The sequence below is a fragment of the Callithrix jacchus genome, chromosome 19 (assembly GCF_049354715.1).
Source record: "Callithrix jacchus isolate 240 chromosome 19, calJac240_pri, whole genome shotgun sequence".
NCBI classification, from domain to species: domain Eukaryota; kingdom Metazoa; phylum Chordata; class Mammalia; order Primates; family Cebidae; genus Callithrix; species Callithrix jacchus.
The window spans coordinates 5,195,643-5,221,088 of NC_133520.1; the positions used below are offsets into that span (position 1 = coordinate 5,195,643).

At 47.4% G+C, this 25,446-nt stretch overlaps 1 protein-coding gene and 2 long non-coding RNA genes across 8 annotated transcripts in view; 2 read left to right on the forward strand and 1 right to left on the reverse strand.

Moving 5' to 3' along the window:
• Nucleotides 1-6,452, forward strand: part of CAPN8 (calpain 8) — a 72,689-nt gene extending 66,237 nt beyond the window's left edge. Inside the window, exons 17-21 of the mRNA XM_035280675.3 lie at nt 2,746-2,814; nt 3,209-3,287; nt 3,856-3,972; nt 4,867-4,925; nt 6,138-6,452. Coding sequence (XP_035136566.1) covers nt 2,746-2,814; nt 3,209-3,287; nt 3,856-3,972; nt 4,867-4,925; nt 6,138-6,161 — 348 coding nt within the window. The 3' untranslated portion in view covers nt 6,162-6,452. The remainder of the gene's footprint in view (nt 1-2,745; nt 2,815-3,208; nt 3,288-3,855; nt 3,973-4,866; nt 4,926-6,137) is intronic.
• LOC118149448 (uncharacterized) lies at nt 3,966-6,966 on the reverse strand. Of its 2 annotated transcripts, none has more exons than XR_004736868.3 (3): nt 6,725-6,966; nt 6,027-6,531; nt 3,966-5,060 (listed from the first exon to the last, which is right to left on the reverse strand). It is a non-coding gene; the product is annotated as an uncharacterized LOC118149448 (long non-coding RNA). The 2 variants fall into 2 exon arrangements; XR_004736869.3 differs by lacking the exon at nt 3,966-5,060 and adding an exon at nt 5,095-5,670.
• Nucleotides 6,967-7,026: 60 nt separating this feature from the next.
• Nucleotides 7,027-25,446, forward strand: part of LOC118149467 (uncharacterized) — a 128,651-nt gene continuing 110,231 nt past the window's right edge. For 4 of the 5 annotated variants that reach the window (XR_008477883.2, XR_008477882.2, XR_004736944.3 and 1 more), the window contains exons 1-4: nt 7,027-7,221; nt 11,720-11,878; nt 16,583-16,659; nt 23,236-23,637. This is a non-coding gene — a long non-coding RNA (uncharacterized LOC118149467). The remainder of the gene's footprint in view (nt 7,222-11,719; nt 11,879-16,582; nt 16,660-23,235; nt 23,638-25,446) is intronic. The other variant, XR_008477884.2, reaches the window with a different exon arrangement.

Genomic DNA, 25,446 nt, shown 5'->3' on the forward strand with positions numbered 1-25,446 from the left:
TCTCATCAAACCCTGCCTGTTGACTTCAGTTTAGATTTGAGAGTTGCCTTGTACTCTACCCACTCATTATTCCCAGTGGTGTTTCTGTCTCTCACAGTCCGGGAGGAGTGTGACTCTCTGCCACACCTCAGGAGTTTTTTTTCCACAGTTCAGGTGGTGTGGGGCAGTGGTTCTGAATCAGCAGTAATACCCATGGAGTCCTTAAGAAAATAACAGCTCTGTTGAGATATTGTTTACATAACATGCAAGGCACCCATTTAAAGTAGATCAGTCAATGGCTTTTGGGTGTTCAGAGTCACGCAACCATCTTCACATAATTTAGAATATTGTCGTCACCCTAGAAATAAACCCTGTACTCATATTAGCAGTCGCTCTCCATTTCCCCCAACCCCACCCTATCCCTAGGCAACCTCTAATCCACCTTCTGTCTCTATAAATTCGCCTATTGTGGACATTTCATATAATGACATGATACAATGTGTGGTCCTTTGTGATTGGCTTTTTCTTCACTGAACATGATGTTTTAAGTACTATAGCATGTGTGAGTACTTTATCACCCCTGGGTGTTAAAAATACAGTTTAAAAATACAGTCTTTCACATGTCCTACAAAGTAACAGGAAAAAAAAAACATTTGAAAAACTGGCTGGATGCGGCGGCTGATGCCTGGCATCCCAGCAGCATTTTGGGTGGCCTTGGTGAGCAGATCACCTAAGGCCAGGAGTTAGAGACCAGCCTGGCCAACATGGTGAAACCCCGTCTCTGCTAAAAATACAAAAATTAACCAAGTGTGGTGGCGCACGTCTGTAATCCCAGTTACTTGGGAGGCTGAGGCATGAGAATCGTTGAGTCTGGGAGGTGGAGGTTGCAGTGAGCAGAAATCACACCGCTACACTCCAGCCTGGGTAAGAGAGTGAGACTCTGTCTCCTACGACAACAACAAAACAAACAAACCAACCCTGATTCCTGGGGATCCTGGTTCCGCAGGTGCGGTCTCTGCAGGCAACTGGATCTGGAATTGAAGGCCACTGGTGTTCTGGGACAAAGGCTTTGAAACAGCCAGGGGTCCACATTCTGTCTGTACCACTCACTGAGGTATATGAATTTGGGGGAGTTAGGAAACGCTCTGAACTTCAGTTTCTCCTGGAACATGGGATCACGATATCTAGCTGACGTGGCTATTGTCAGGACGAAATGAGATACGAGTGTGTCGAGTACCTAGACCCGAGTGTTAGATTCCTCTGCACACTACTCTTCTTAGAGGTGTTAGTTGAATTGTTAGTAACGATCTGAAGGCTGTGATGCACTCAGCACTCAGTGTGGAGCATAGACTCAAGAACACAGACTTTCTTTTTTTTATTGCATTTTAGGTTTTGGGGTACATGTGAAGAACATGCAAGATTGTTGCATAGGTACACACGTGGCAGTGTGATTTGCTGCCTTCCTCCTCTTTGCCTACATCTGACTTTTCTCCCCATGCTATCTCTCCCCAACTCCCCACCCCCCTGCTGTCCCTTCCCTATTTCCCCCCAACAGACCCCAGTGTGTAGTGCTCCCCTCCCTGTGTCCATGGAACACAGACTTTCTTAAAGGGTGAGGCTTACAAGATTTTTTGTTTGGCTAGTTAAAGGAGGTGAGAGTGATAGTCTGTTTTAGAATTCTGATTATTTCTTTAGAGATGGGGTCTTGTTGTGCTTCCCAGGCTAAAGGGCAGTGGATATGCACAGGCATGATCTGAGCTTATTGAAGCCTTGAACTTCTGGGCTCAAGTGATCCCCCTGCCTCAGCCTCCCAAGTAGCTGGGGCTGTTTCAAAATTTTAACATACTGTTTATTGATTCGTTGTGATTGGTGAGAAAAATTGTAGAGTCTCTAAGAAACTTAACTTTAGGAGTATAAGTGCAGTTCAAAACCAAATCCCTACTGACTAACACAGTGCCAAAACAAAATAGTTGTTGCACTTTGGGAGGCTCAGGCAGGCAGATCACTTGAGGTCAGGAGTTCAAGACCAGCCTGGCCAGCATGATGAAACCCCATCTCTACTAAAAAATATATATGTGAAAAATTAGCCAGGTGTGGTGGTGGGTGCCTGTAATCCAAGCTACTTGAGAGGCTGGGCAGGAGAACTGCTTAAACCCAGGAGGTAGAGGTTGCAGTGAGCCGAGATCATGCCACTGCACTCTAGCCTGGGCAACAGAGAGATATTCTGTCTCAAAAAAAAAAAAAAAAAATTGAGGAGTGAATGTAAGTTGGACACAGAAAATCCCTTGTGACACCTGCCTGTTTTGGCTGTGTAGTGGCCTATGAGCAGATCCCGTGGCTTAGACTCCCAATCCCACGGTCCCTAGCTCCGATGGCTTTTCCCATAACGTTTTGACATCCCAACAAACTTAATTAGCTCAATGATCAACCACAGAAAGGTAAATCTGGAAGCGAATTTACAGATGATACAGCTCCACCCCGTAAATAAACTGGGATGATTAGGGTGTGCATATCACAGATTGGCCAGCTCGCGGCTTGCTCTTCGTTCCTAGCTCTGTGCCTGGCCTCAGAGGAGGGTCTTGGTGCGTGTTTGATGTTTCGATCTTTATTTGCACCCGTTACCCACTGTCACCCTCACTGCTCTGCTTGCCACAGACATGGAAGGTTCACTAAGGCCTTAAGGCACTCATGCAAGATCACAAGGAAAAGAAATCCATAAGGCATGTATAATTTGGACTCGATCATGTTGGCCTTTAACGTGCCTAGAGCAATGGAACGCGCACTCTGGGGCCAGTGGAATTCAAGACGCTCTGGCTGAAGGTTCAGAAGTATCTGGTAACTCTTCTCTTTCTCCTGGGCATCCTCAGGGCTCTGGTCCCTCTCCTCTGTTCTAATCCTCCATTACACTTATTCCCAGTCTACTGTAGTCTGACCACATCCTTAATCATGGTCAAAACAATTGAGACCTGGGCACATTGTTCAGGATGGAGCAAGAAGGCAATGAGAGACTCTCATGCCAACCACTGCCCTGAAAGCCTGCTATTCAGACAGCAAAGGGGCCAGCACTGGCTGAGCTCTTAACCTTGCTCTGAATCCTTTTTGGGAGGAGTCAATAGGGTCTCTTTGAATGTGTCCCTGGCCTTTTGAAGAAGCAGTGTGGTGGAGGGAGATGGTTCTAGCAGGGGCCGTGAATGGTTGTTTTCTACTTGGGATTTCTTTCCTGCTTTAGGAGATCTATCAGGAAACTGATTATAACCACTCGGGTACCATGGATGCTCACGAGATGAGGACAGCCCTCAGGAAGGCAGGTGAGAACACATCCGGTAGACAGTGTCTTGGAATCCAGATGTGTACATTGTAAATATTTATTCTCATAACGATGATTGTTAATGATCATCAGTTGTAGCTATCTTATATAGGATATCAAGGCAACAACAGAGCTTCCCTGTCCGGAAGGGGAGAATATTGCTGGATTCCATATAGCATAATATTTTAGAATTTTTCCGAGATCTCTGCCTGTTACTGGGAGGGTGACGGCAATTACAGAGGACAGGCTATGGAGATGGACAGGAACTGGACAGAGAGGCAGCCCCCTCACCTTCTCTGCTTTCACTTGCTGATGTGACCCATGGCTGAGCTGATGCTGGTGCCAGTGCTAGCTCTGGAATGAGGGTGACCCTGATGTGGAGCAGCTCCAAGGGGAGGGATGGATGGCAGACACCTTCTGGAATCCCCTGGAGAAGGCAGAGTCAGGCCTGGTTTGCAGATTGATACAGAACCACAGAGGGGCCCCCGCAGTGTCAGCTCCTTGAGTATTTATGGGAGACAGTGCTGAGTCTTCCACTCCACCTGTGACCCAGACCCCCTTGCCCTCAGGTTTCACCCTCAACAGCCAGGTGCAGCAGACCATTGCCCTGCGGTATGCATGCAGCAAGCTTGGCATCGACTTTGACAGCTTTGTGGCTTGTATGATCCGCCTGGAGACCCTCTTCAGTGAGTCATTCTGTCCTCCAACCCCATCCTATTAATCCCAAGGTGCAAGGTGGGTAGGGCCAAGGGGCATTTAGAAACAGACATTGCCTTTCGGAGGCTGGGGGCCCAGAAAATAATAGACAGGGCCTCTGTAACACTGGCACCTTGGGGGTGAGGGGCAGCTGAACCTGAAGGGGCTGAGGAAGTCCAGGCTGGCCAGACCCAGGACTGAGGCTGCCTGTTTTTGGAGATTACAAAGCTGCCATCCAGACTATCATGCAAATATAGTGTGCAGTCACTGGGCCAAGATGAATGCATTTCAGTAACATTCTTAGATGGCTTTTAGTGTCTATCTATATTTGATTTTCAGTAGGAATCATATTGAGAACATGTGCCACCTTCCAGCAAAGAAATCAGGGGTGTTCTCTGGAAGGTGTTTTCCTGCCATCTGGGGCCTTGAAATTAGATACCTTATTAGGGAGGGATTTTTCCTTCCACTGAGGTTTCGTAGGTGTTATATTCTAGTGGGTTAAGGTCAGTTAGCCAGAGACAAAGCTAAGGGACTGTATTACCCACAAACAACACAACCACCGTCTGTTTGACAATACTGCACCCTGATAAAGTAATTGCACGTTTCTGATATAAAGCTTCTGAGGGTGGAGACACCAAAGGGACCATCTCTGCTGGCAACGGGGTTTGTCTGTTTTGGCAGGGACATCCGATCCCCCAGATCGGATTGTGTGCTCTGGGTCTAGCTTTTTGAGGTCCCTGGGGCTAGGTGGGGCCTGGAGGGGAGGGGATGTAGGGGAAAGGGGAGTTCCCCAGGTGGGGATGGGGTAGACAGAGGCAGCTCTCTGACTGTTTCAAAGTCCAGAAACAGCCTTATCTAATTTTATTCCTTCTCTGGCATTTTAGAATTATTCAGGCTTCTGGACAAGGACGAGGATGGCATGGTGCAGCTCTCTCTGGCTGAGGTAAATGGCCTGAGGTCTGATGAACTGCTGGCTGGTGGTGCTCTGAAATTCTTGGACCATGGAGTTGCTGAGTGGTGCTTATTCCTATTGACTGTCTTAGCTCCATGTGAATACCAAGTGCATTTTGTGATAGGCCTTGGTGGGAGGAAAGCAACTATTATGCGGTTTTCCAAACATTTTTGTTATTATCATTATCATCGTAAAGATAAAGCTACAACTACATTTCCAATCATTTCAGAGATGCAAGCCCTTGTTAGTTTAAATGGAGTTGTGGGTGGTGGGTGCCATATAAAGCGTCTGACTTCTAAGACCAGCTATCTTAGATGGACCTATGAAAGGATGTAGGAAACAAAGATGAAATTGCCACAGGTAAAATGAAGATGCAAAATGAATGACTGTTTTTACTGTGTTCAAGTCACATAATGTTTTTGCAGAAAAAATCAGAGTACTTCCCCTGTGGACATTGCAGACCTGTATGACAGAGGCCTTTACTGGCCAGAGGGGACAGCAGGAAGTGTGGAGATATCTCCAGGGTCCAGGCGGGGGAGGCACTGGCCTTGGACTTGCTTCTGAGGCAGTGGAAGTAGAGGGCCAGGTTACTGCTGTCTGTGCCCAGTTGTGTGTGCCATCTGCTTCCTTTTCTTTAAAGCAGGAATGCCAGTGACCTCTTTCCTGTAGCCCAGGAAAGGCCCTCCTAGGAATAGACCTGTGGATTCCTACAGATACCTGGACAACAGTGTGGAACCTAAAATGGAATGTGGTTGCGTTGTACATAAAACATAAAATACACATGCACACACATATATATACACACACACAGAAATATACACATATAGGCAAATATATATGCATATAGAAACAAATATATATAAAGGGAAAAATATATGCACTATATAGGAATCTATAGAAATATATACACACACAGACACATATTTATATATTGTGTGTATGTGTGTATGAATATATGTGCACAGATCTATTTTTGGAGCTCCCTTTGGGTCTAGAGCTTTTTCGGAGTCACATTTCTCTAGTGCCCTGGCTCAGGAGTTAGTGACTTATCGAAGGCCCTCCTCGCTTCCCATGGTTGAGCAAGGCACTTACTGGAGAATGGAGATGAAAAGGTCATACCCATATGAGGCAGGAGAGCATCGATGGTGAAAGCACGCCAGCTCCTGAGAAGCAAGAACTCAACCTTGTCTCTTTCCTTTGCAGTGGCTGTGCTGCGTGTTGATCTGACCTGGGGTTTCCGACACAGCGACACTGTCTGCCCCACTGCTTGCCTCTTGTCACCCCTTCTCTACAATTTTGTGAAGATTTATGGTCCAGTGGGATTCACTCGTTGTTCATATTGTTCTTGACTGTCGTAATTCCCTGAGTTCCTGGCCTGTCTCAGAGCAGGTTGGGGAGCCATGGGTCTCTTTCAGCAGCACTGAGCTCTGAGCAATGTAAGCCACGCGGTGGGCCCAGTGGAGGGGAAGCAATCAATTAAAGCTGTGCGCCAGAATGGTTTCCGCCTTTCTCCCGTGATATGCTATCTGGGCTGAGTCCTGGGCTTTTTACGCTTTAGGAAAGAAGATGTTCTCAGGAAATGCACAATGCAAAACTGCTGAAAGATTAAAAAAAAAAAGTGGGTTAATTTCTCAGAGGAGAGGCCTGCTGCCGACCGAAAGCTGCATCCGGAGGCCACCTTCAGGAAGGAGCCCAGGAAGGGGGCAGGGAGGGAATGCTGGGAGAACAGGGCTTTCTTCCTTCTCTGCAGACAGGGGAGGCTGCTGGACTGTACCGAGGGGCATTCTTACCCGGCCAATAGCTAGAGCGGAAATACAGTTCGCCTTAGTTTTGCTCATAGGCGAACGCTGGCATCTTTGTTGTTGGTAAGAAAATAGATGCCACAGCCATGTGGCCTAAGGGAGGGATGGGGACAGGGCTGGTTGTTCTATGCAGACTCCATGTCTGCATAACTGGTTGTTCTGTGCAGACATGAAATATCAAGGAGAATACACGCAGGCACGCTCGCACGCATGAGCACGCACGCACGCACGAGCACGCACGCATGAGCACGCACGCACGAGCACGCACGCACGCATGAGCACGCACGCATGAGCACGCGCGTGTTGGCGCTGAATCAACCTCATTGATTATGGATTGATTTTCTTCTGGAAGTAGATCTAGTAGGTCTAGATAAATGTTCCTCATAGGAATATGACTCCTAAGTATGGCAAGCTCCAGGTGGCTTCAATGCTGCCTTTGAATCTCCGGAGACCCGGCGGGGACGACTCTTAACTGAAGAGAAGAGGTAGCTCTGGGCTCTCATCCCTCGGGGAGGGGCTCTGCCATGCACCGCTGTGGGGAGGGCTCTGTCAATATGATGGTGGAGAAAAAGATACAGCTGTTTTGGCAGCCTGTGGGTCCCAGAAGAAAAGGGGTCCTTCCTCGTCCAGTCAGGGATAGGAGGGAGGAGCTGTGTCAGCAGGACTCAGCAGGTGTGTGCCCGGTCACTCTACGGCTGCCCGGAGAGGCTGTGCAGTCTGCTCCTGTGACTGGCTGGTGTTATTCTCGTGCTCATTGACAAGCTGACCAGGTACAGGTCTTCACTCTACCCACTGTAGAGCACTAAAGCCAATTCTCCATAAGCAGAAAGTGCTATGTTATAATCAACTTGCAACAGGTAGTTTTATTTTGAAGCCCTGCAGAATTCAAGTACTTTAGGGCATAGTCTGGTAATAAATAAAATACTGTCTCATTACAAAACATCCTTTGCTTTCAGGGGCCTGGGTCTGAGGTAAGGACTGTCCTGGGGACTCCTTACCAATACAGCCCAGGAAGCAGGTCAAAGATGCTAACACTACAGTTTCACTCTCAAACCCCTGAGAGTCGGCCTTATGCTTCCTTCTCCTCCCAGATGAAGGCAGTGGGAGATGATGTCTTTAGTGATGGCCTTGTCCTTGCCCCTAGATGTGGCTGCATCTCAGGAGAGCTCTGTGTCCCCTGGAATCCACTGCTCCACAGCGCCTGCACTTCCCCTCTGGGAGCTGGCACCACGCTTTATTGCATTAACATGCTGACTTGCCTGCCTTCCCCGCTCCAGGTGGATAGTCTGTGGATGCAGAGATGGAGTTTTCCTTGTTATCCCAAAGCCTAGAACAGTGCCTGGCGCAAAGTAGACACTTAATGAATGTGAACTCTGTCTTTCCGTTTGCAGAAGAGGAAGCTCTGTAGACTGTAGAGCAGGTGCCTCCCTGTATTTCCCCAGCAGAGAGGATGTGTTTGTACTGGACACAGCAACCCCTGGCAGCAGAAGCCACAGTGGGGACTGCCATTGATGTGCAGATTCGTCAAAGCTGGGTCTCTGTTGGCAGGGAGCTGCTGAAGGTTGAAGGGCTGTGGAGCTCTGGGAGGACATGTGGCCCCGACAGGGTCTCCTGCTGAGCTGGTCCCTCCCCCAGCTTCTCCTCACCCTGACAATGCCAGGCGCAGAGGAGGCCATGGCTGCCTCCCATGTCATGGGGTCTTTGATTTGTGCAGAGAAGGCCAGGGAGCTCTGATTCCCCCTGTGGGAGTGGGGGTGGGGTGAAGTCAGCCTGGAGAGACAGGCACTGAGGTGTTCCTCTTCCTCTGTTGCACTCCCACCCTCCCTAGCTTCAGAGCCAATTCATATCACCTCTAAAAGGCACAGTTTGTTTCCTTATTAGTAAATAGGAAGAAACACAAGCCACTGTGTGAGTCCCAGACTTATCTAAGACCTTCTGGAACATGGAAGCTGACATTTCAGTGAGAGGCATTTTGAGCGTCCTGAATCTTCTGGGTAATTCCACCACAACCAGGCCATCTTCAGCGAGCTCCCGTTCCCTGCTGAGAGTCATGGATTAGCTTGCTCCTCACATCCACCTGCCCAGGCAGGGCTTTTTGTAATTATGTGCAATCACAGAATCAGCTTGGAGCGGGGTTGGGAGAGCCAGGCAGACAGCCCATCCACTGGCAACAGGAGGCTCTTCCCGGCCAAGGTCCTGACAACGGCGGTGTCTCAGCAGCCCAGTTCTACGGGGTTACGCACCAGCACCCATCACAACTGGCAGACAGGCTCCCCACCCACCTGGGTGGTCTCTCTCTGGCTCATTGGCTGGCTCCTCTCACATACCAGCTGTTCTTCTGAGTCGGGGCAGGCTCAGCCTGCCAGCTTCTCCGATGTCCAGCATCTCTGCAGCTTCGGGTGTTCTAGCTCCCTCTGAGTCCAACCCCCGTTATTGCTCCTAGTTCTGATTCTGGGATGTGGCCATTCCGTTACACCCTAGCCCACTGCTTCCTTGCTCCCCTTCAGTCTCCTGTCCGTGTCTTCCATCCATATGTTAACCCTTTCCTTCAATTTGTGTGTGAGGTTGGCTGACCTCGAGAGTTTACATCCCTGATAGTGGATAACCAAGACTCCCACTGACGTCTCCACTTCAGAAAAGATAGCGTCAGAGAGGGCCCACTTAGAGGTGGATCCCGCCGCCACATTTTCTCTCCCCAACCCCTCTTTGTTTTTGACACAGTCTCTTGATTTATCACCCAGTCTGTAGTGTAGTGAGCGATCTTGGCTCACTGTAGTCTCTACCTCCTGGGCTCAAGCAATTCTCCTGCCTCAGCCTCCTGAATACCTGGGACCACAGGCATGCACTACCACACCCATGTATTTTTTTGTATTTTTGGTAGAGACGGGGTTTCACTACGTTGCCCAGGCTGGTCTCGAACTCTGGGACTCAAGCGATCTACCCACCTCAGCCTCCCAAACTGCTGGGGTTACAGGCCTAAGCCACCACGCCTGGCATAGGTTATAAGTGGTGTGACGATGGAGGACATCTATATGTTACAATAAGTGCTATGAGCTGAAGGTTTGTTCCCCCATTCCTGAATTCATCCATTAAATTCTAAACCCCACTGTGAGGGTGTTTGGAGGCAGGGTCTTTGGGAGGTGATAAGGTCATGAGAGTGGGGTCCTCATGAATGGGATTAGTGCCCTCTAGAAGGGTACAGGAGAGCTTCCTAGTCCCTTCCACCCTGTGAGGACACAGTGAGAGAAGACGGCCATCTATGAACCAGGAAGGGGACCCTCACAGACACCAGATCTGCCAATACTTTGATCTTGGACTTTTCAGCCTTCGAAACTATGAGAACTAAATTTCTGTTGTTTATAACCCACCCAGTTTACAGTATTTTGTTGCAGCAGCCAGAACAGACTAAGACAACAAGGATGAAGAGAAGCATCCTGGATGTCCTTTGCCTGTAATCAGGGCTGATATGCAGCACAGCATGTCCGAGCTTATTCCATTTGGCTTTGGTCTTTGGAAAGGATAATGTTAGTCACTTACTAGTGGCAGTTGCATGGAGAAGGAGGGTTCACTCATGGGGGACAGGGTGATCATTTGGAGTTTACAAGCTGTGAAGACAGATGTTGGCTCTTCACAGTTTTGGAAGGGTTCACCAGTTAAGCATAGGACCTTATGGGGAACGGAAATAAGGCAGAGGCATGGTTCTGGCAGCTGAGTTCCTTAAGGTCTGTGGAAGGCTGCCGATGCATCTCTCACTCCCTCGTTATACTCTGGACCAGAGCCAGGGGCTGCAGGGATGTGGGGAGATCCTTTCATTAACCACCATCTGTTGACACTTTTCTTTTTCTTTGTGAAAACATTTATATTTATATCTTTATGTTAAACATTTTCATCTCTATATAAATTATTTTATTACGTACTTATCAAATTGTATACACGTGTTTCTGTATTTAGATATTATTTATTTATGTGAGACAGGGTCTTGCTCTGTTGCCCAGAGCTCGAGGGCAGTGGTGCCATCTCGGCTCACTGCAGCTTAGACCTCCTGGGCTCAAGCCATCCTTCCACCTCCGCCTCCCCAGTAGCTGGGACTGACTACAGGCATGTGCCATCACACCCAATTATTGAAAACATTGTTTGTAAAGACATGGTCTCACTATGTTGCTCAGGCTAGTTTCCAACTCTTGGCCTCAAGTGATCCTCCCACCTCGGCCTCTGAGAGTGCTGGGATTACAGGTGTGAGCCACTGGGCCTGGTCCGGATGTTACTTATACAAATCTAATAGAAGTAAAAGAACGGTATAGTGAAGCCCCGTCATCATGAATTAGATTTTAATATTTTATCATATCTATTTTGTCATTTTTTGCTGGAGTAAATTGTACCCTGTATTATGCATGTCTAAGAAAGGACATTTTATGACACAACCACAGCACCATTCTCCAACCGAACAAAATTCGCAAGAATTCGTTAATCACATCTCATAACCAATCTATATTCAAATTTCACTGATTGGCTTCAAAATATATTCTTACAGTTGGTTTATTTGGATGAGGACTCAAAGGAGACCCCCAGTGTGCACCTTTTAATCTAGAGCAGTCCTCCCCTTTCTTCATGCTATTGAGTGATTAACAAACAATTGGACTTAAAAAAGGGCTCTGGCAACATGAATGTGCTCTACATGTTTCTCATTCTAATTATATGTCATGCGGAGTTCCCATTCCACCCAGCTTCCTCCCTCTCCCCAGGGCTATACAGAATGGTTTACAGGGACAGCAAAATGGGAAAAGGGTGTCTAATTTTCACTCCACTGTGGTCGCTGTCGCAGCCTGCCTGTCTTTGGAGGTGACAGCTCCTGCTCCTGGCCCCATGGGCTTTAACACTAACTGGGCTGGGAGCCGCTGCCGGGGTGTGGGAATAACTCTTTGCCGTGGGCATCTTTTTCCTGGCCTATAGGAATTTCTCTTTCTTCTGAATCTTTCCTCCCAGACTACTGCTGACTCCCTCCCAGAGCTTCAGCTTCGAGAGAAGAAAAATCCCAAAGACATTCTCCTCAGGCTGCCTCTCTTGGTCGCAGTTGCCCCTGAAGCCAGAGAGCACACAGCTTGGACACCGCTGACCGCAGAGGGAAGGAAGCTTGAGTCCTTAGTGAGTTATTCTGTCCCCATTAAAGAAGCAGCTCATTGGTGGAGAGAGGAGAAGATAAGAGGAAGTTTACACTCCCTGAAAGGGCTCCCATGGACTGGAATTTCATTTCATTCATTCAGTCACTGTTAAAACATTTGATCACTAGCACCCCCCCCACTTCAAAAAGATGTCTACGGATTTCCTAGACTGTCCTCTTACTTTCTCTGTGCCTCAGTTTCCTTACTGGTGAAATGAGATAGTAATAGATATATATGCCTTGTGGGATTGTTGTCAGAATCAGTGAGACACTGTACAAATGCACACAGAAAGTTCCCCAGGAGACACACCATCAACATGGATGATTATTATTGCTTTTGTGGTTACTGTTAGAGGCAAGTTCAGGTCTTTTTAGTGTCTATTGAACCTTGTCTCTGGGCTTCCTTTTGGTCCTGATCAATTTTCAATCTAAGACAGAGGATCCTGAGGTTTAGTGATACTCTCAGAGTTGTATTATCAAGTGTTCCTGTTGGCCGGTGGGGGCAGGGCTGCATTAATCCTGGCCTGTCTGAGGCTCTGAGGATGCCAGGCTCAGGGGAAGGGCATTGCCAAAGAGAATCAGCTTCTCAGTTTCCATGGAAGGGAATGGCTCTGATAGTAAAAACAGAGGAAAGCAGATGGAAACTCGCCGGGATTTCAGAAGGTTCTGTGTATATTATAAGCCCTCAGTTTAGGCGTGTTGAATTGAATTCAGTTCAACAAGGAAGAGAGGACTAGGAGATGAGAGGCATGATCTGGTGATGAAATTCCAGCCAGAATCACCCCGCAGTCAAAATTATCCTGCGTGTGCTCTGGGAGGGATTGCTGGGGACTCTGTTCCAGAGCTCCATGGATACTAATGAGTGGATTTGCACAGTGGATTTATCCAGCAGGCACAGGCTGCGCCTGTTTGGCTCTTCAGCTTCTCCTGGCTACCTGAAATGGGAACCCCCACCATCCCGAGGGGAGCGGGCAGTGTCTCTGGGGATGGAGTGACTGTCCTTCATTCTGCTCAATAATTCAGACAATAAACATTTCTTAAGCACCAACTACATGTCAGGCTCAGTGTTTGCCCTGGGAGTTGCTGAGAAGAGATGCAAAGATGAATAAGACAAGTCCTTTCCCCAAGAAGCTTGTTGCCGAATGAAGACAGGCCCATATGCACGTAGTAATTTGAAATGCTGCATGACATGAGTGCTGTAGGAGATACACAGAAAAGTCAAGCCAGCCAAGAAGACAGAGAGGTTAAGGTAGCCTCAGGAAACAAAGCAGGCTTCATGCAAGATGGGTAGAAATTAGACAAGTAGAATTTCATTCATTCGTTCATCCAGTAAATATTTATTAAGCACCAGCTATAGTCTAGGTATTGTGTGAAGCACTGGTAAAGGAGAGGGAAAGGCATTCCAGACAGGGAACAGCATGAGAGAAGGCAAGAGGATGGGATAAACGAGCCTGCGTGGAGAAGCCCACAACCCTCTGGAGGAGGCTGAGCTTCACCTCATCTTTGAGGCCGTCACTGCAGCCCCAGCAGGACAGCCTGGGCCAGGAAGCAGTCGACTTCCTTGCTTATTCCTGTCTCCTGTTCCGTGATCCGGTCTATGTTACCAATGTGGTCATTTTCCTTTCTATATCAGAGAGGGATAATTTCAGGCTACTCCTCAGAGCAAAATCCTCAGACTCCCCAAGATTCAGGTTGCACGGTAACATCTACCCCATCCATCCCCTGGGCTGAAGGGCCCTGAGAGTTCTTTGGGCAGCAAGGGACGCCTTCTATGGCCGCTGCCTAGCAGTGGGTCAGAGCACCTTGACATGCAGCGAGCTTGTGGCTTTTGTAGCTGCATCCTCAGCACTGAAGGTGAAGAAGGGAGTACCAACCCTCAGAACCAGAGGTGTCCTTTATGGGGGAGGTCCCTGGGTGAGCCCAGAAATGTTCCTCTAGAGCTGGAAAGCAATCCAGAAGCATGGCTGGTGGAGCGCAGTCAGCTCCCACTTCCACCTGCATTCTTGAAACATTTACTACTAATTAATTTCTGAATTACACAACAGTATACTTCCTAATTACACAGGGGAAGCACCAGCAGCTATAACAGGGTTGTTATCTATTGCACAAGTGATTCTATTAGATACTTTACCAGAAATGAGAGAAGGGAGGAAGGGAGGAGAAAGGAAGAGGGAGAAGAAAAGAGAGAAAGAGAGATGGACGAGCAGATTGAGATTGAGAAGAAAAGCCTGGCTGATAATGCTTTCCAGTCTCGGGAGGGAGACTGCCTTGGGACCTCAGCATCCCTTCCAAGAGATGTGCAGCCCTCTCTGGGCTCAGGCAGAAAAGGTGTCCTCAGGAACTCTGACAACTGTACCAACATCAACACGGAAATGTAAATAATAACATGCAGACTCCGTGAAAATATAATTATGGCTCAACATTATGAGGAAAGAGACCCACTGGGGACTGGCCACATTTCTCTTTATCTGAAAGTTTGGTTTGCATGGGGGTGATTAAAGCACAGATTCTAGGTTCTTTCTCTCTCTTTTTTCTTTCTTTGTTTTGTTTTTACTGCCATGTGGATTTTTTTTTTGGTAGTTGTGTAGGTTGGACTATACATTAAAATCCGTGGCTTTCATATCCTGTTGAAATATCTGGGTTAGCAAATGTTTATTAGCTCGTTGAACATTACAGAGCACCTCCTATGAGTGGGGAAAGGGTGAAATAGGCAAGCAGTAGGGCTACAGGTAGGAACAGCATCTGATCCTGCCTTTGGCTGTGCCGCCAGTCTGAACATGGGGACAGGTATAAAAGCACGCAGCTTCAAAATGAGATGATAAGAGCGATGGTGAGGACAGGTGTAGGGAGTGGTGAGGGTACAGAAAAGCATGAGCTTCGTGGCAGGGTTCAGGAGAGGGTCTGGGAACAGAGGAGACTGTGAAATAGGAGTTGCCTCCAGTAGTACCTGGACTGGGAGGGCCAGGGAGCTTTGCCCACCCTCTGCACCTGGGTTACAGGTCCTAGGCCAGGCAGGAAGGCTGTGGGCAGCAGCTAGGTATCCTGAGTGGTGGCTTGCATCTGCCACCCCCATCCATTCATTGGGAGATTGAAACTGCACCAGTTATTTGGATGGAAAGAATTTAATACAACAAATTGTCAAGAAAGTATAATGTTATAACTAGTAACTGAGTGGATAAAAAGAGTACTTCAGGCTGGGTGCAATGCCTCATGCTTGTAGTCCCAGAACTTTGGGAAGCTGTGGCAGGCAGATCACTTGAGGCCAGGAGCTGGAGACCAGCCTGGCCAACATGGTGAACCCCACCTCTACTAAAAATACAGAAATTAGTCGGGTGTGGTTGCATGTGCCTGTCTTTGGAGGCTGAGGCAGGAGGATTGCTTGAACCCGGTAGGTGGAAGTTGCAATGAGCCAAGGTTATGCCACTGCACTCCAGCCTGGGTGACAGAGAAAGACTCCATCTCTTAAAAAAAAAAAAAAAAAAAAAAGCACTTCAGGGTGTCATGGAGGTAGCAACTACAGGAGAAAGCCACCGGCTGTGGGGCTGAGTGAACAAAGGAAGGAGGCTGGAATCATTAAAACTTTAAAAAGAGATGCTGTCCAGCTGAAACTCAGACCTCTGATGAAGTGGGGAGGATGAAGCTATACCAAGGAGGAGGCTGGTTCTACAAATACCGGAGAAACTGCAAAGTGGATTCAGCTGCTGCTCACACCCTCTATTGGCAGAATCTGGCATGGAGCGAGGGGCAATTCATCGCAGCTGACATAGAAGGTGGCAAATTACCCCACAGGCTGCAGTCAATCATTCTACACAGATGTTTGAGCACCCACCAAGTGTCAGGCACTTTTCTAGTCCTGGTGACACACCGTTGAACAAAATAGACAAATATCCTTGTCTTTAGGGACTAACATCCTAGTTTAGGGAAACAAAATCATCAAATAAAGGAGTACATTATGTAGTGTTGACAGCATCTTACTAGGAGAGAAACACAGCACAGGGTGGCGAGAGGATCAGGAGGGTGTGTGTGTGTAGAAGGCGTAAGGGTTCAATTGTAGATTGAAAGGTCTGACAAGGCCTCTCTGAGAAAATGGCCTTTGAGTAAAGACCTGAACAACATAGGGGAAGGTGCCGGATGCATATCCAGGAGAGCAGGTAGGGAGCGGAAGTACAGGAATACAGACATGACAAGTTTAGAAATGGCTTGGAGAGAGATGGAGGTAGAGAGCAGGGGCCGGGTTACGTCAGGCCTTTAGGCCACTGGGACAACTTTGGATTTTACTCTAGTGAGATGGGAAGTTGCTGTGGTTTGATTGATGGTGTCCCCTCTAAAATTCATTGTCGAAACTTACTCTCCATAGTATTAAGAGATGGGGCCCTTTTGGAAAGTGATTAAGTGATGGGGGCTCAGCCTACATGAATGGATTCGTGGTTATAACAGGACTGGAGGGAACTAGCTTGAGTGTCCTTTCTGCCCTTCTGCTATGTGAGGACACAGCAAGAGGGCCCCGACAAGACAATGAACTTGGCAAGGGCCTTAATCTTGGATTTTCCAGTGTCCAGAAATGTGAGAAGTAAATTTCCATTATTTATAAAATATCATCTCAGTTACTTGTTATAGCAGCACAAACAGACTAAGAAGTCACTGAATTAGAACTAAAGAGTAACAAGGCCTTGTCTGCATTTTATCAGGACCTTTTTGGATGTCAAGTGGAGAGGTGATTTATAGGAGCAGCAGTGAAACTGCCGGGAGGCTGTGGCACATGCAGGTGAGAGGGGATAGTGGCGGGGCCAGTCTGGCTGCCATGGGGGTCATAAGGAGGAGTCGGATTCTGGGTACATTTTGCAAAGAGAGTTTATAAGCTCTGTGGTTCTCTTAGACATACAGTAGAGACAGAGGGAAGAGTTGACAATGATGGCAACGTTTTTGGCTGGAGCCAATGAGGGATGAAGGTGACATTAATGGAAGTTTTTATTTCTTTATAATATTTCAACCATCTATGAACCCCAAATATCTGAGACAGGTCTAAGTCAATTTAGAAAGTTTATTTTGCCAAAGTTAAGGATGCATGCCCGTAACCCAGCCTCAGGAGGCCCTGAGGACATGTGCCCAAGGTGGTTGGGACACAGCTTGGTTTTATGCATTTTAGGGAGACATGAGGCATCCATCAATATATGTAAGATGAACATTGGTTTGGTCCAGAAAGGCAGGACAACTTGAAATGGAAAGGGGGGCTTCCAGGTCATGGGTAGATAAAAGATGAAAAGTTGCATTCCTTCGAGTTTCTGATTAGTCTTTCCAAAGGAGGCAGTCAGATATGCATTTATCTCAGTGAGCAGAGGGATGATTTTGAGTTCTGTCTGTCCTTGGTCCACAAGGAAATTCCTTGTGAGATAGGTATACAGCTTTTTTTTTTTTTTTTTTTTAAACTTAGTAGCTATCTTTTTAAGGGATAGAATGAGAGGTAGGTTTGCCCTAAGTAGTTCCCAGCTTGACGTAGTGATTTTGGGGTCCCAAGGTTTATTTTTCTTTCATATATCTATGATTATAAAGTGATGAAAAGAAATTTTCTTTTATTTTATTAAGAGAGGATTAATCTGAAGAGGGCAGAACCCTAATCCTCTGAGATATATAAATCCTCTTTTTGAATAACTCAGAAGAGTCTACAGCCATACCACCTTGAACACATCTTTTTTTTTGAGGCAGGGTCTCACTCTGTCACCCAGAGATTGCCCCTCTGCACTGCAACCTCTGCCTCCCGGGTTCAAGCACTTCTTGTGCCTCAGCCTCCCCTGTAGCTGGGATTACAGGCGCATGTCACCTCACCTGGCAATTTTTGCATTTTTTCTTCTTTTTTTGGTAGAGTTGGGGTTTCGCTGTGTTGGCCAGGCTGGTCTTGAACTCCTGACCTCAAGTGATCCCCTGCCTTGCCCTCCCAAAGTGCTGGGATTACAGACATGAGCATCTGATCTTTTCTGAATAACTCAGAATATTCACAGGTTGTTTTTTCTCAACACTCCTGTGGCTCCCACAGAGATAGAAATTCTTTTTTCTCACATAGGTCCTGGGAGTTGCAGGGACTTTGTATACTCTGGGGCTCCACTTTCTTATTGTTCCATCCCTTCTAGATTTCTTTGTTTGATTCTGACTACCTACGGGTGGCTTTGCCGTCTTTAGCTACCAAGGAATTGTCTGTGTCATCATCAGCTCTGCATTCCCTTGGGTTTGCTTCTCAGTCTCCTTCTCAGGCTCCCTGATGCTGTTAACTCTCAAATCCTCACCTCTTCTTGAGCCTACATATCTCCAACTTGGTCTTGAGTTTCCATCTGTCTTCTGGGGATTTCCATGAAGTTGTCCAAAGGATGTCTCAGATTCTCCATGTCCCCAGCTGAAGTCACTCTTCTTCCTTTATACCTCTTTTTTCTCCCCAGGTCCTTGATGCCACTTAATGTTACCACACAGCTATCTGGGCTACAAAACTCATTCAATTTTTATTTCTTTCTCTTCCTCATCCTCACGCTAATCCATTGTTCATTCTTGTCAGTTCTCTTTTTATTCTGTTCTGGTTTCCTCCGTCCTACCCACGACTGGAATTCAGGCTGCTGCTCTGTCTCTCCTGACCTGCTCACCAGCAAAGGCCTCCTAACAAATCCTTCTCTTTTCAAACTCTTGCCTCTGCCTCCCGTGTTAGAAGTTACTTCCTGCAGCGCCAGGTGCGTCATTTCTTCTCAAAACTTTCAGTGGTGTCCTGTTGTCAACAGAAAGAACATCAGAGTCCTTAGGAGAGTGCTCAAGACCCTTTTTGAATGGGTCCCAAGCCATTTTTCCAGACTGTTCTCCAGCTTCATTATTGTGTTTTAATCACCCAGGATAAAACTTGGTATTAACGGAAGTCACCAATGTGCTGCTATGGTTTGAATGTGTCCCCCAGATTTGTGTGTTGGAAACCTAGTACCCAATGCAACGGTGTTGGGGGTGGCTCCTAATGAGAGGAGTTAACGGCAGAACCCCCATGAATGAATTTGTTACTCAAAAAATGGGTCCATTTGCCTGACGAGTATCAAATGACTCTGCGAGAATGCAGGTTTTGATCAATAGGGATTTTATTATTTGCCACAGATAGGAAGAGGATTCTCCAAAGCAGTGCTCCTGGGGGGAAAGTGACAGGAGTGTTGAATGGGGCAATGGAGAGGGGAGAAGATGCATTGTCGCATGTACAGGAGGCTCTCTGGCAAAGGTCATCATGCTGGCACTAGGCTGTATGTTATGATATTGAAGGTATACACCCTTCTGAGGTGTAGACTTTAGTATGGTAATGGAGAAAGTTTACTCTGACTCATCTGTAAGTTGCGGGTCTCTGTCAGGAGCTGGTTTCAGCTGACTAGGAGACCATATTCCACACAGGGCTTGAAAACATCAGGCTGTAAGATAGGGAGCTATAAAGCAGGATGATTGCTAAAACTAGATGGATTCTATGGTCCCTGAAGAGCCTTTCTATCTGCTTATAGATTGTCATTATCTTGGGAATGGGTTTGTTACAAAAGTGAGGTAAGTGTCGTCTTGCCCTGTCTGGAGTACTCTCTCACATGTGATGACTTCTGCCGTGTTATGGCACAACATGGCAAGAAGGTTCTAACAAGATGCAGACACTTACTCTTGGACTTCTCAGCCTCTAGAACCGCAAGAAATAAATCTCTCTTCTTTATAAATTACCCAGTCTTAGGTATTTTGCTACAGCAGCACTAAAACACATGCCTACACCCTTCTGGGGCTACTCCTCCAACCTGTGCCCTTCTTTCCTCCTTCTTCATCCTCTACAAATTATCCCCTTTGTAGCAGAGCGGAATATGCCATCCCGAAATATGTCTTTTTGGCATGAGGATTACTTTAAGATTCAGTAGGCACAGGAGAAGTCCTGAAAACAGAGTAAAAGTTATTCTTCTGTAAGAAAATTTGTATCTATTAAGGAAATCTCCATTTGTAAGTGTCTCCCTCTCTGTAGCAGAAAGAAAAGAATGCTATTAAATCACTAGAGACGCTTATCAATGGAGAAGGTACCACCTTATATCTGCATAACAAACTTCACCCTTGTTCACCATGCTTTCCCTGGTCATCCCCTGCCCCCACCATCACTGCCTCCTCCATACCCCTCTTTCTTTGTTTCAGCTAGAGATGATATTTAAATCTGAATTCAAAGCACCTCTTGGAGATTTCCTGTTTCCTCTGGATATCTACCAGGTATACATGTTCATAAACTTCTGTTCGATTTTCACTTGTAAATCTGTCTTTGCTACAGAGTTTGAAGGGTAGAGAAAAAATTATTTCCTTCCCTGTACCTCACACACCCACTACAGAGAGGAAAGGAAGAGTTTCTTTACTTCTTTCCAGCACACTAAAACCCCAATTATGTCCTGTTCAGTCTGAGTCTCCCAGTCTGGAAGAGAGAGAAGGCCAGGGTCCTGGACCAGAGAGGAAGGGCCTGCAAGGCCCCGGACTTGAGCCAATGAAGGTCCACCTGTCCACCCCAGGCACAATTTCAGTCCCATCTGGAAAGATGACTTTCCTATACTGTCTCTTGCCATCTCTGGAGGAAGGAGGCATTTTCCTGAAGTCTGCAATGGGCAGGCTTTTGCATAGAATTAACATGTAAGTCCCTTGTATTCAGCCAAGTCTCTGCAAAGCCATGCCACTGCAGACTGAAGGGTGAGTCTTCCAGGCTTGCTGTGAACTCAGTTTTTGTTTTCAAGAAGGAGAAGAACTTCTATTGAGCTCTTGGTGCTTTCAGGTCCCCAGTCCAGCTTCTCTTGAGCACATCTCTCAGGTCAGCTTCCTTGGATCTCTTTTGCGAGCTGGGGCAGGCCACAGCCCAGCCTTGTGTTCCTCTGTCATCTCTGTTCCTCCTGGGGCTCTGAAGGAGAGAGCTGCCTACTCCTGGACCCCCAGTCCTGGCTCTTCTTCTCCCAGCCAAGGCTATGACTGCTTCATTGGCTTTTTTCCCCATTTACGATTCAGTGGGCATTTTTATTTCTCTCCCTCTCTCTGCTTCATTTCCTATTATGCCTGACTAAGCAGACCAGGATTAGGGCCTGTGTGCCCCAGGGACATGCCCCTGGGGATTGGCTGCTCTTGGCTTCTGGGTTTTCTAAGGAGAAACAGCTTTGAGCCAATAGGGGAGGCTTACTGGCTATCCTGAGGCTCCTCCTCTCCAGCCAGGGAGGAGAGTGTGCTTCACTGGGGCCTTGGGGTAGCTTCACCCTGAAGATGGTCACAGTTTGTAGGACTGGGAGTTAGGAGATGTGGGTTGTGGTCCAGGCTCTGCTGTTGACGGTTCAGTGATCTTAGGAAAGACCCTTCATCTCTCTGGGCCTCAGTGCCCATGCAGGCTGCTTTGGGAGAACTTATGTCATAGATTTGTGTTCTAGTTCTAGGTGGGCTTTGTGGAGGGTTTCTTCTGGTGGCTCCTATAGAGCTCCTGAGTCATGCTGGCCACCGAGGTGACTGGCTCCCTCTATCACAGAGACCCACCTACCTCTACACTGAGAGAGGCTGCATCCCAACTCCTGTTCTCCCTTCCAGGGCCCTCAGCCACCCCTTCCTTGAAGCCTGGGGCGCTGTTCTGCATTTCAAGAGTGTTGATTATTAAGTTTAAATTCAGTGCCCACATTCTTTTATTTTGTTTCACACACTGAGTCTTTGGAGACCAACATGCAAATTTATGGAAAGCAACATGCAAATAAGAGTGTAGGATTTCCAACATGCTGTAGAGAAAAAAGTCCTGAACTGTCAGGGATTCAGGCTCCTTGTCAGGCTCTGTTCTCACCAGCCCAGTGACTTTTCCAGGCCTCAGTTTCCTCGTCTGTGATGAGAGGGGAGTTGGGTTAGATGATCACTCAGTTCTCCCCAACTAATATTCTGTGTTTGGGAAAATTATTAGTGTCTATGAAGGGAGCACCTTCTGAAATGAGATTCAAGGCTATAACCTCTTTCAACAGGGATATCTTGGACAAAAGTGGGAAGCCTGTAAAGCTAGGAGTCTAGGCTGTAATGAGATAAGGGTTTGGCGGAACTTGCTTCTCAAGGCTTGGGTCACAAAGACCCCTGCTGATAAAACAGAATGTGGTGAAGAAGCCAGCTGAAACCAGCCAGGATCAAGACGGCAATGAAAGCTATGTCATTGCTCACTATATCCTAATTATAATGCGTTAGCATGCTGAAGGAAACTCCCACCAGCACCAGGACCGTTTACAAATGCCATGGCAAAGTCTGGAGTTATTGTATGTGGTCTAAAAGGGGGAGGACTCTGGGAAGTTTCCACCCCTTTTCCGGAAAACTCATGAATAGTTCACCATGTTTTTAGCACATAATCAAGAATTAACCAGAAACATGGCTAGTCAACAGTCTGTCGTGCTGTTACTCTGAGTGTGCTGCCTATGGGTTAACCCCACTCTGCAGGGAGCCCCCACTCTACACTGCTGCTTCTCTAGTCAGCCTGCTTTATGCTACCTCCAGCTGGCTCTTGAATTCTTTCCTGAGAGAAGTTAAGAGCCCTCCTGGGCTAAGCCCCAAAATGGGGCTCACCTGCCCTGCATCATCAAGGTGTCTTCCAATCAAAAACGTTTGTGTTTTCACCCCTGTTGGCGTTTGTCTCCATCCTACTATTTTTATTTTGCATAATTAACCACAATAATAGCTAACAATTATTGAGTTGTCCTAAGTGCCAGAATGTCTGCTGAATGTTTTATGCATTATCTCATTTAATCCACAAAGCTAAACGGCTAGGAGCAGGGTTGTAGAGGTGACCATCTAGCTTCAGAGTTTATCTCTGCCACTCACTCGCTGTGTGGCCATGGGCCGACTGGCTATTTTTGACCTTCCTTTCCCTAAGTTTTCTCATATGAAAATGGGAATAATATTGTACCTGCCTCACAGAGTTGCGGTCAAGATTAAGTGAATTGGTCTGTGTGTTCAGAACAGTGTCCAGCACATGGTAAATATGCCATTAAAATACAGCTCTCAGTCAGGGATGGTGGATCATGCCTGTAATCCCAGTACTTTGGGAGGCTAAAATGGGCAGGTCACTGAGCGCAAGTCAAGTGTGAGCCCAGGAGTTCAAGACCAGTCTGAGCAACATAGTAAGATCCCATCTGTTTTTTTTAAATTAGCTATCAACACTATCAACTGTTTTTTTTTTTTTAAATTAGCCATCAACTATCAAATCATAGTTCTCACAATAATCCTACGAGGTAGATACCATCATCCCCACTGACTGCTGGGGAAGTTGAGGCTTAGAGAGGTTCAAGTGAGGTGCCCAAGATGCATGCCTCCCTTTCTCCCCTTCCCTCAGCTCTCCAGCTCTTCTTTGAGACTCTCAAATAGAGAAGAAAGCAACTGACATGTTCATTCACATGATTTTCCCATGGAACCCAAGAAGGAGACAAAGGACAAAGCCAACTGGTGACAAGGCTGTTCAGGGCCTGCTGCAACCTTCAAGGGTAATGCCTGGAGTCGAGGGGTCCCAGACTTGAGGGACGTCAGCAGTGGGCCATGGCCATGCTGCCCAACTGCAGACTTGAGCCTCCTGGATGCACTTGGGCTCCCCGGCACATGTGTCAGGGAGGAAGAGCTTGTCTATATCCAGGGCACACACAAACACATTGGTTTATCTACAGAACTAATGAATTCTGCCAATGTGATCATCAGGAGGAATGGAGGAGTCAACCAGAGCTGATTCTTTCAAGAGTGCAAGGTAATTAATTTGAAATGATTTATTTAGTAAAATGCTAATGATGAGGCTAATGTTATCACCCCAGATGACAAGCCTATTAGTTGTATGCTGCCTTTGGATGGAGCAGTGAGCAGGGCTGTTGCAGAGAAGTGTGGGTGTCTTGAAGGGCCTCCCCTTCTTCTCTCCCTCCCTTGGCCCTACCTTAGCTGGAGGTTGATTGGTTTCTGTTCTGACTAGGACAGAGTGGCTATAGTGGCCCACTTCCCTTACTGCCACTGCCACTGTCCACAGTCCCAGGAGAGACATGCCCATCACAGCCAGGTGTCCTCGTCTCTTATTGTCCGGGTGATGCCATGGTGGCTGGAGAAGGGTCATGGCAGCTGATGGATACCTCTTGTTCAGGAGGAGGTTCTGGTCCTGGAAGAACACCAGAGATGGACTCCTGGGACAGGGCTCAGGAGAGCCTAAATATTAACACAAGACTTAGAAGGTGCAGTGGTGCATGCCTGTAATCCTAGCACTTTAGGAGGCTGAGGAGGGAGGGTTGCTTGAGGCCAGGAGCTTGAGACCAGCCTGAACAACATAGCAAGATCTTATCTCTACCAAAACAAAACAAAACAATACAAACCCCTGAAAAACAACAACAATAACAACAACAGCAAAAACCAGTGCCTTCTGTCTTCTATCTGGGTATGCCTAGATTTAAGTCTCATCTGCCACCTGTCAGCTGTGGGATCCTGGGCGAACCCCTCAACCTCTGGCCTACTTCTTCACCTGTGAAGCAGAAATGGCAGTACCTGCCTCCTGACACTGCTCAGGCTCCCCTTCCCTTCTTGCCTGTAAAAGGATGCCAGACACAAAGTTATGGCCACACACAGCGAAGAATTTATGTAGCACATTTTGCTCTTTAATTTTGGTTTATGTGCCCTATACTTCTCTTTCTTCTGTTGCTTCTGCTTTTAATTCATGCTAAGTTGGTCTTTTATATACTCTCATAAGGCTTCTTAACCCATTTCTAGAATAAAGTGGAGGATAAATAAATTACAAGTTGTTGCATTGGGAGGATTAAGTGACAATTGCCAAGTGTCTAGCATTTTATGGAGGCTCCTCCCGCTCTCCCTGATGGGATTCTCTTGTCAGCTTCTCGTTGTAGTGGGGAGGACCTGTGGATGGCTGCACAGCTGTGGGGGTACCCCATGAGGCCAGGGTGCAGGGGAGCCAATGAGGGGACAGTGGAAACAGGGTCTGAGGGGGCCATGACCTGAGCTGAATGAATGGTCACCACGTAGTCAGATGGAAAAGGCAGAACCAAGCGTGATGTGAAGAGACAGGTTCAGTGGGAACTGGTGAGAAGGAAAGTCAGAGTGGGCGGTGTGGAGAAGGGGGACAGACTGGGGGGGTTCCTGTGCTGATGTGCTGGCAACTGTGGCAGCTTTATCTGTGGTACATGGAGTACTTGAAAGAGGGGCCAAAGTAGGGGGACCTGCTAGGGCCCCATTTGGTCACTACTGGGCATGGATGATCGGGGAAGATTCTCTGTGCCCAGAAAGGATGAGAAAAGGGTGTTCTGGGGGACCCAGGGCACCGACTAAGCCCAGAGGGGCGATCTGTCTGCCATAGACCTGGGAGGGACCCTCTGTGAACAGAGTCCCAGGAGAGCAGCCTAATTAAACTTCAGCAAGTGCTTCTTAGTCTGACCGTTGGCCAAACGAAAGTGTTAGAATAGGCCTCTCGATAAAGCACAAGGATGGTTAGACTGCCACAGGCCTTAATCCTCATGCCATTCAGCAACAAGGCTTGGGGGCTTAGGACTCTGACACACCTTGGCAG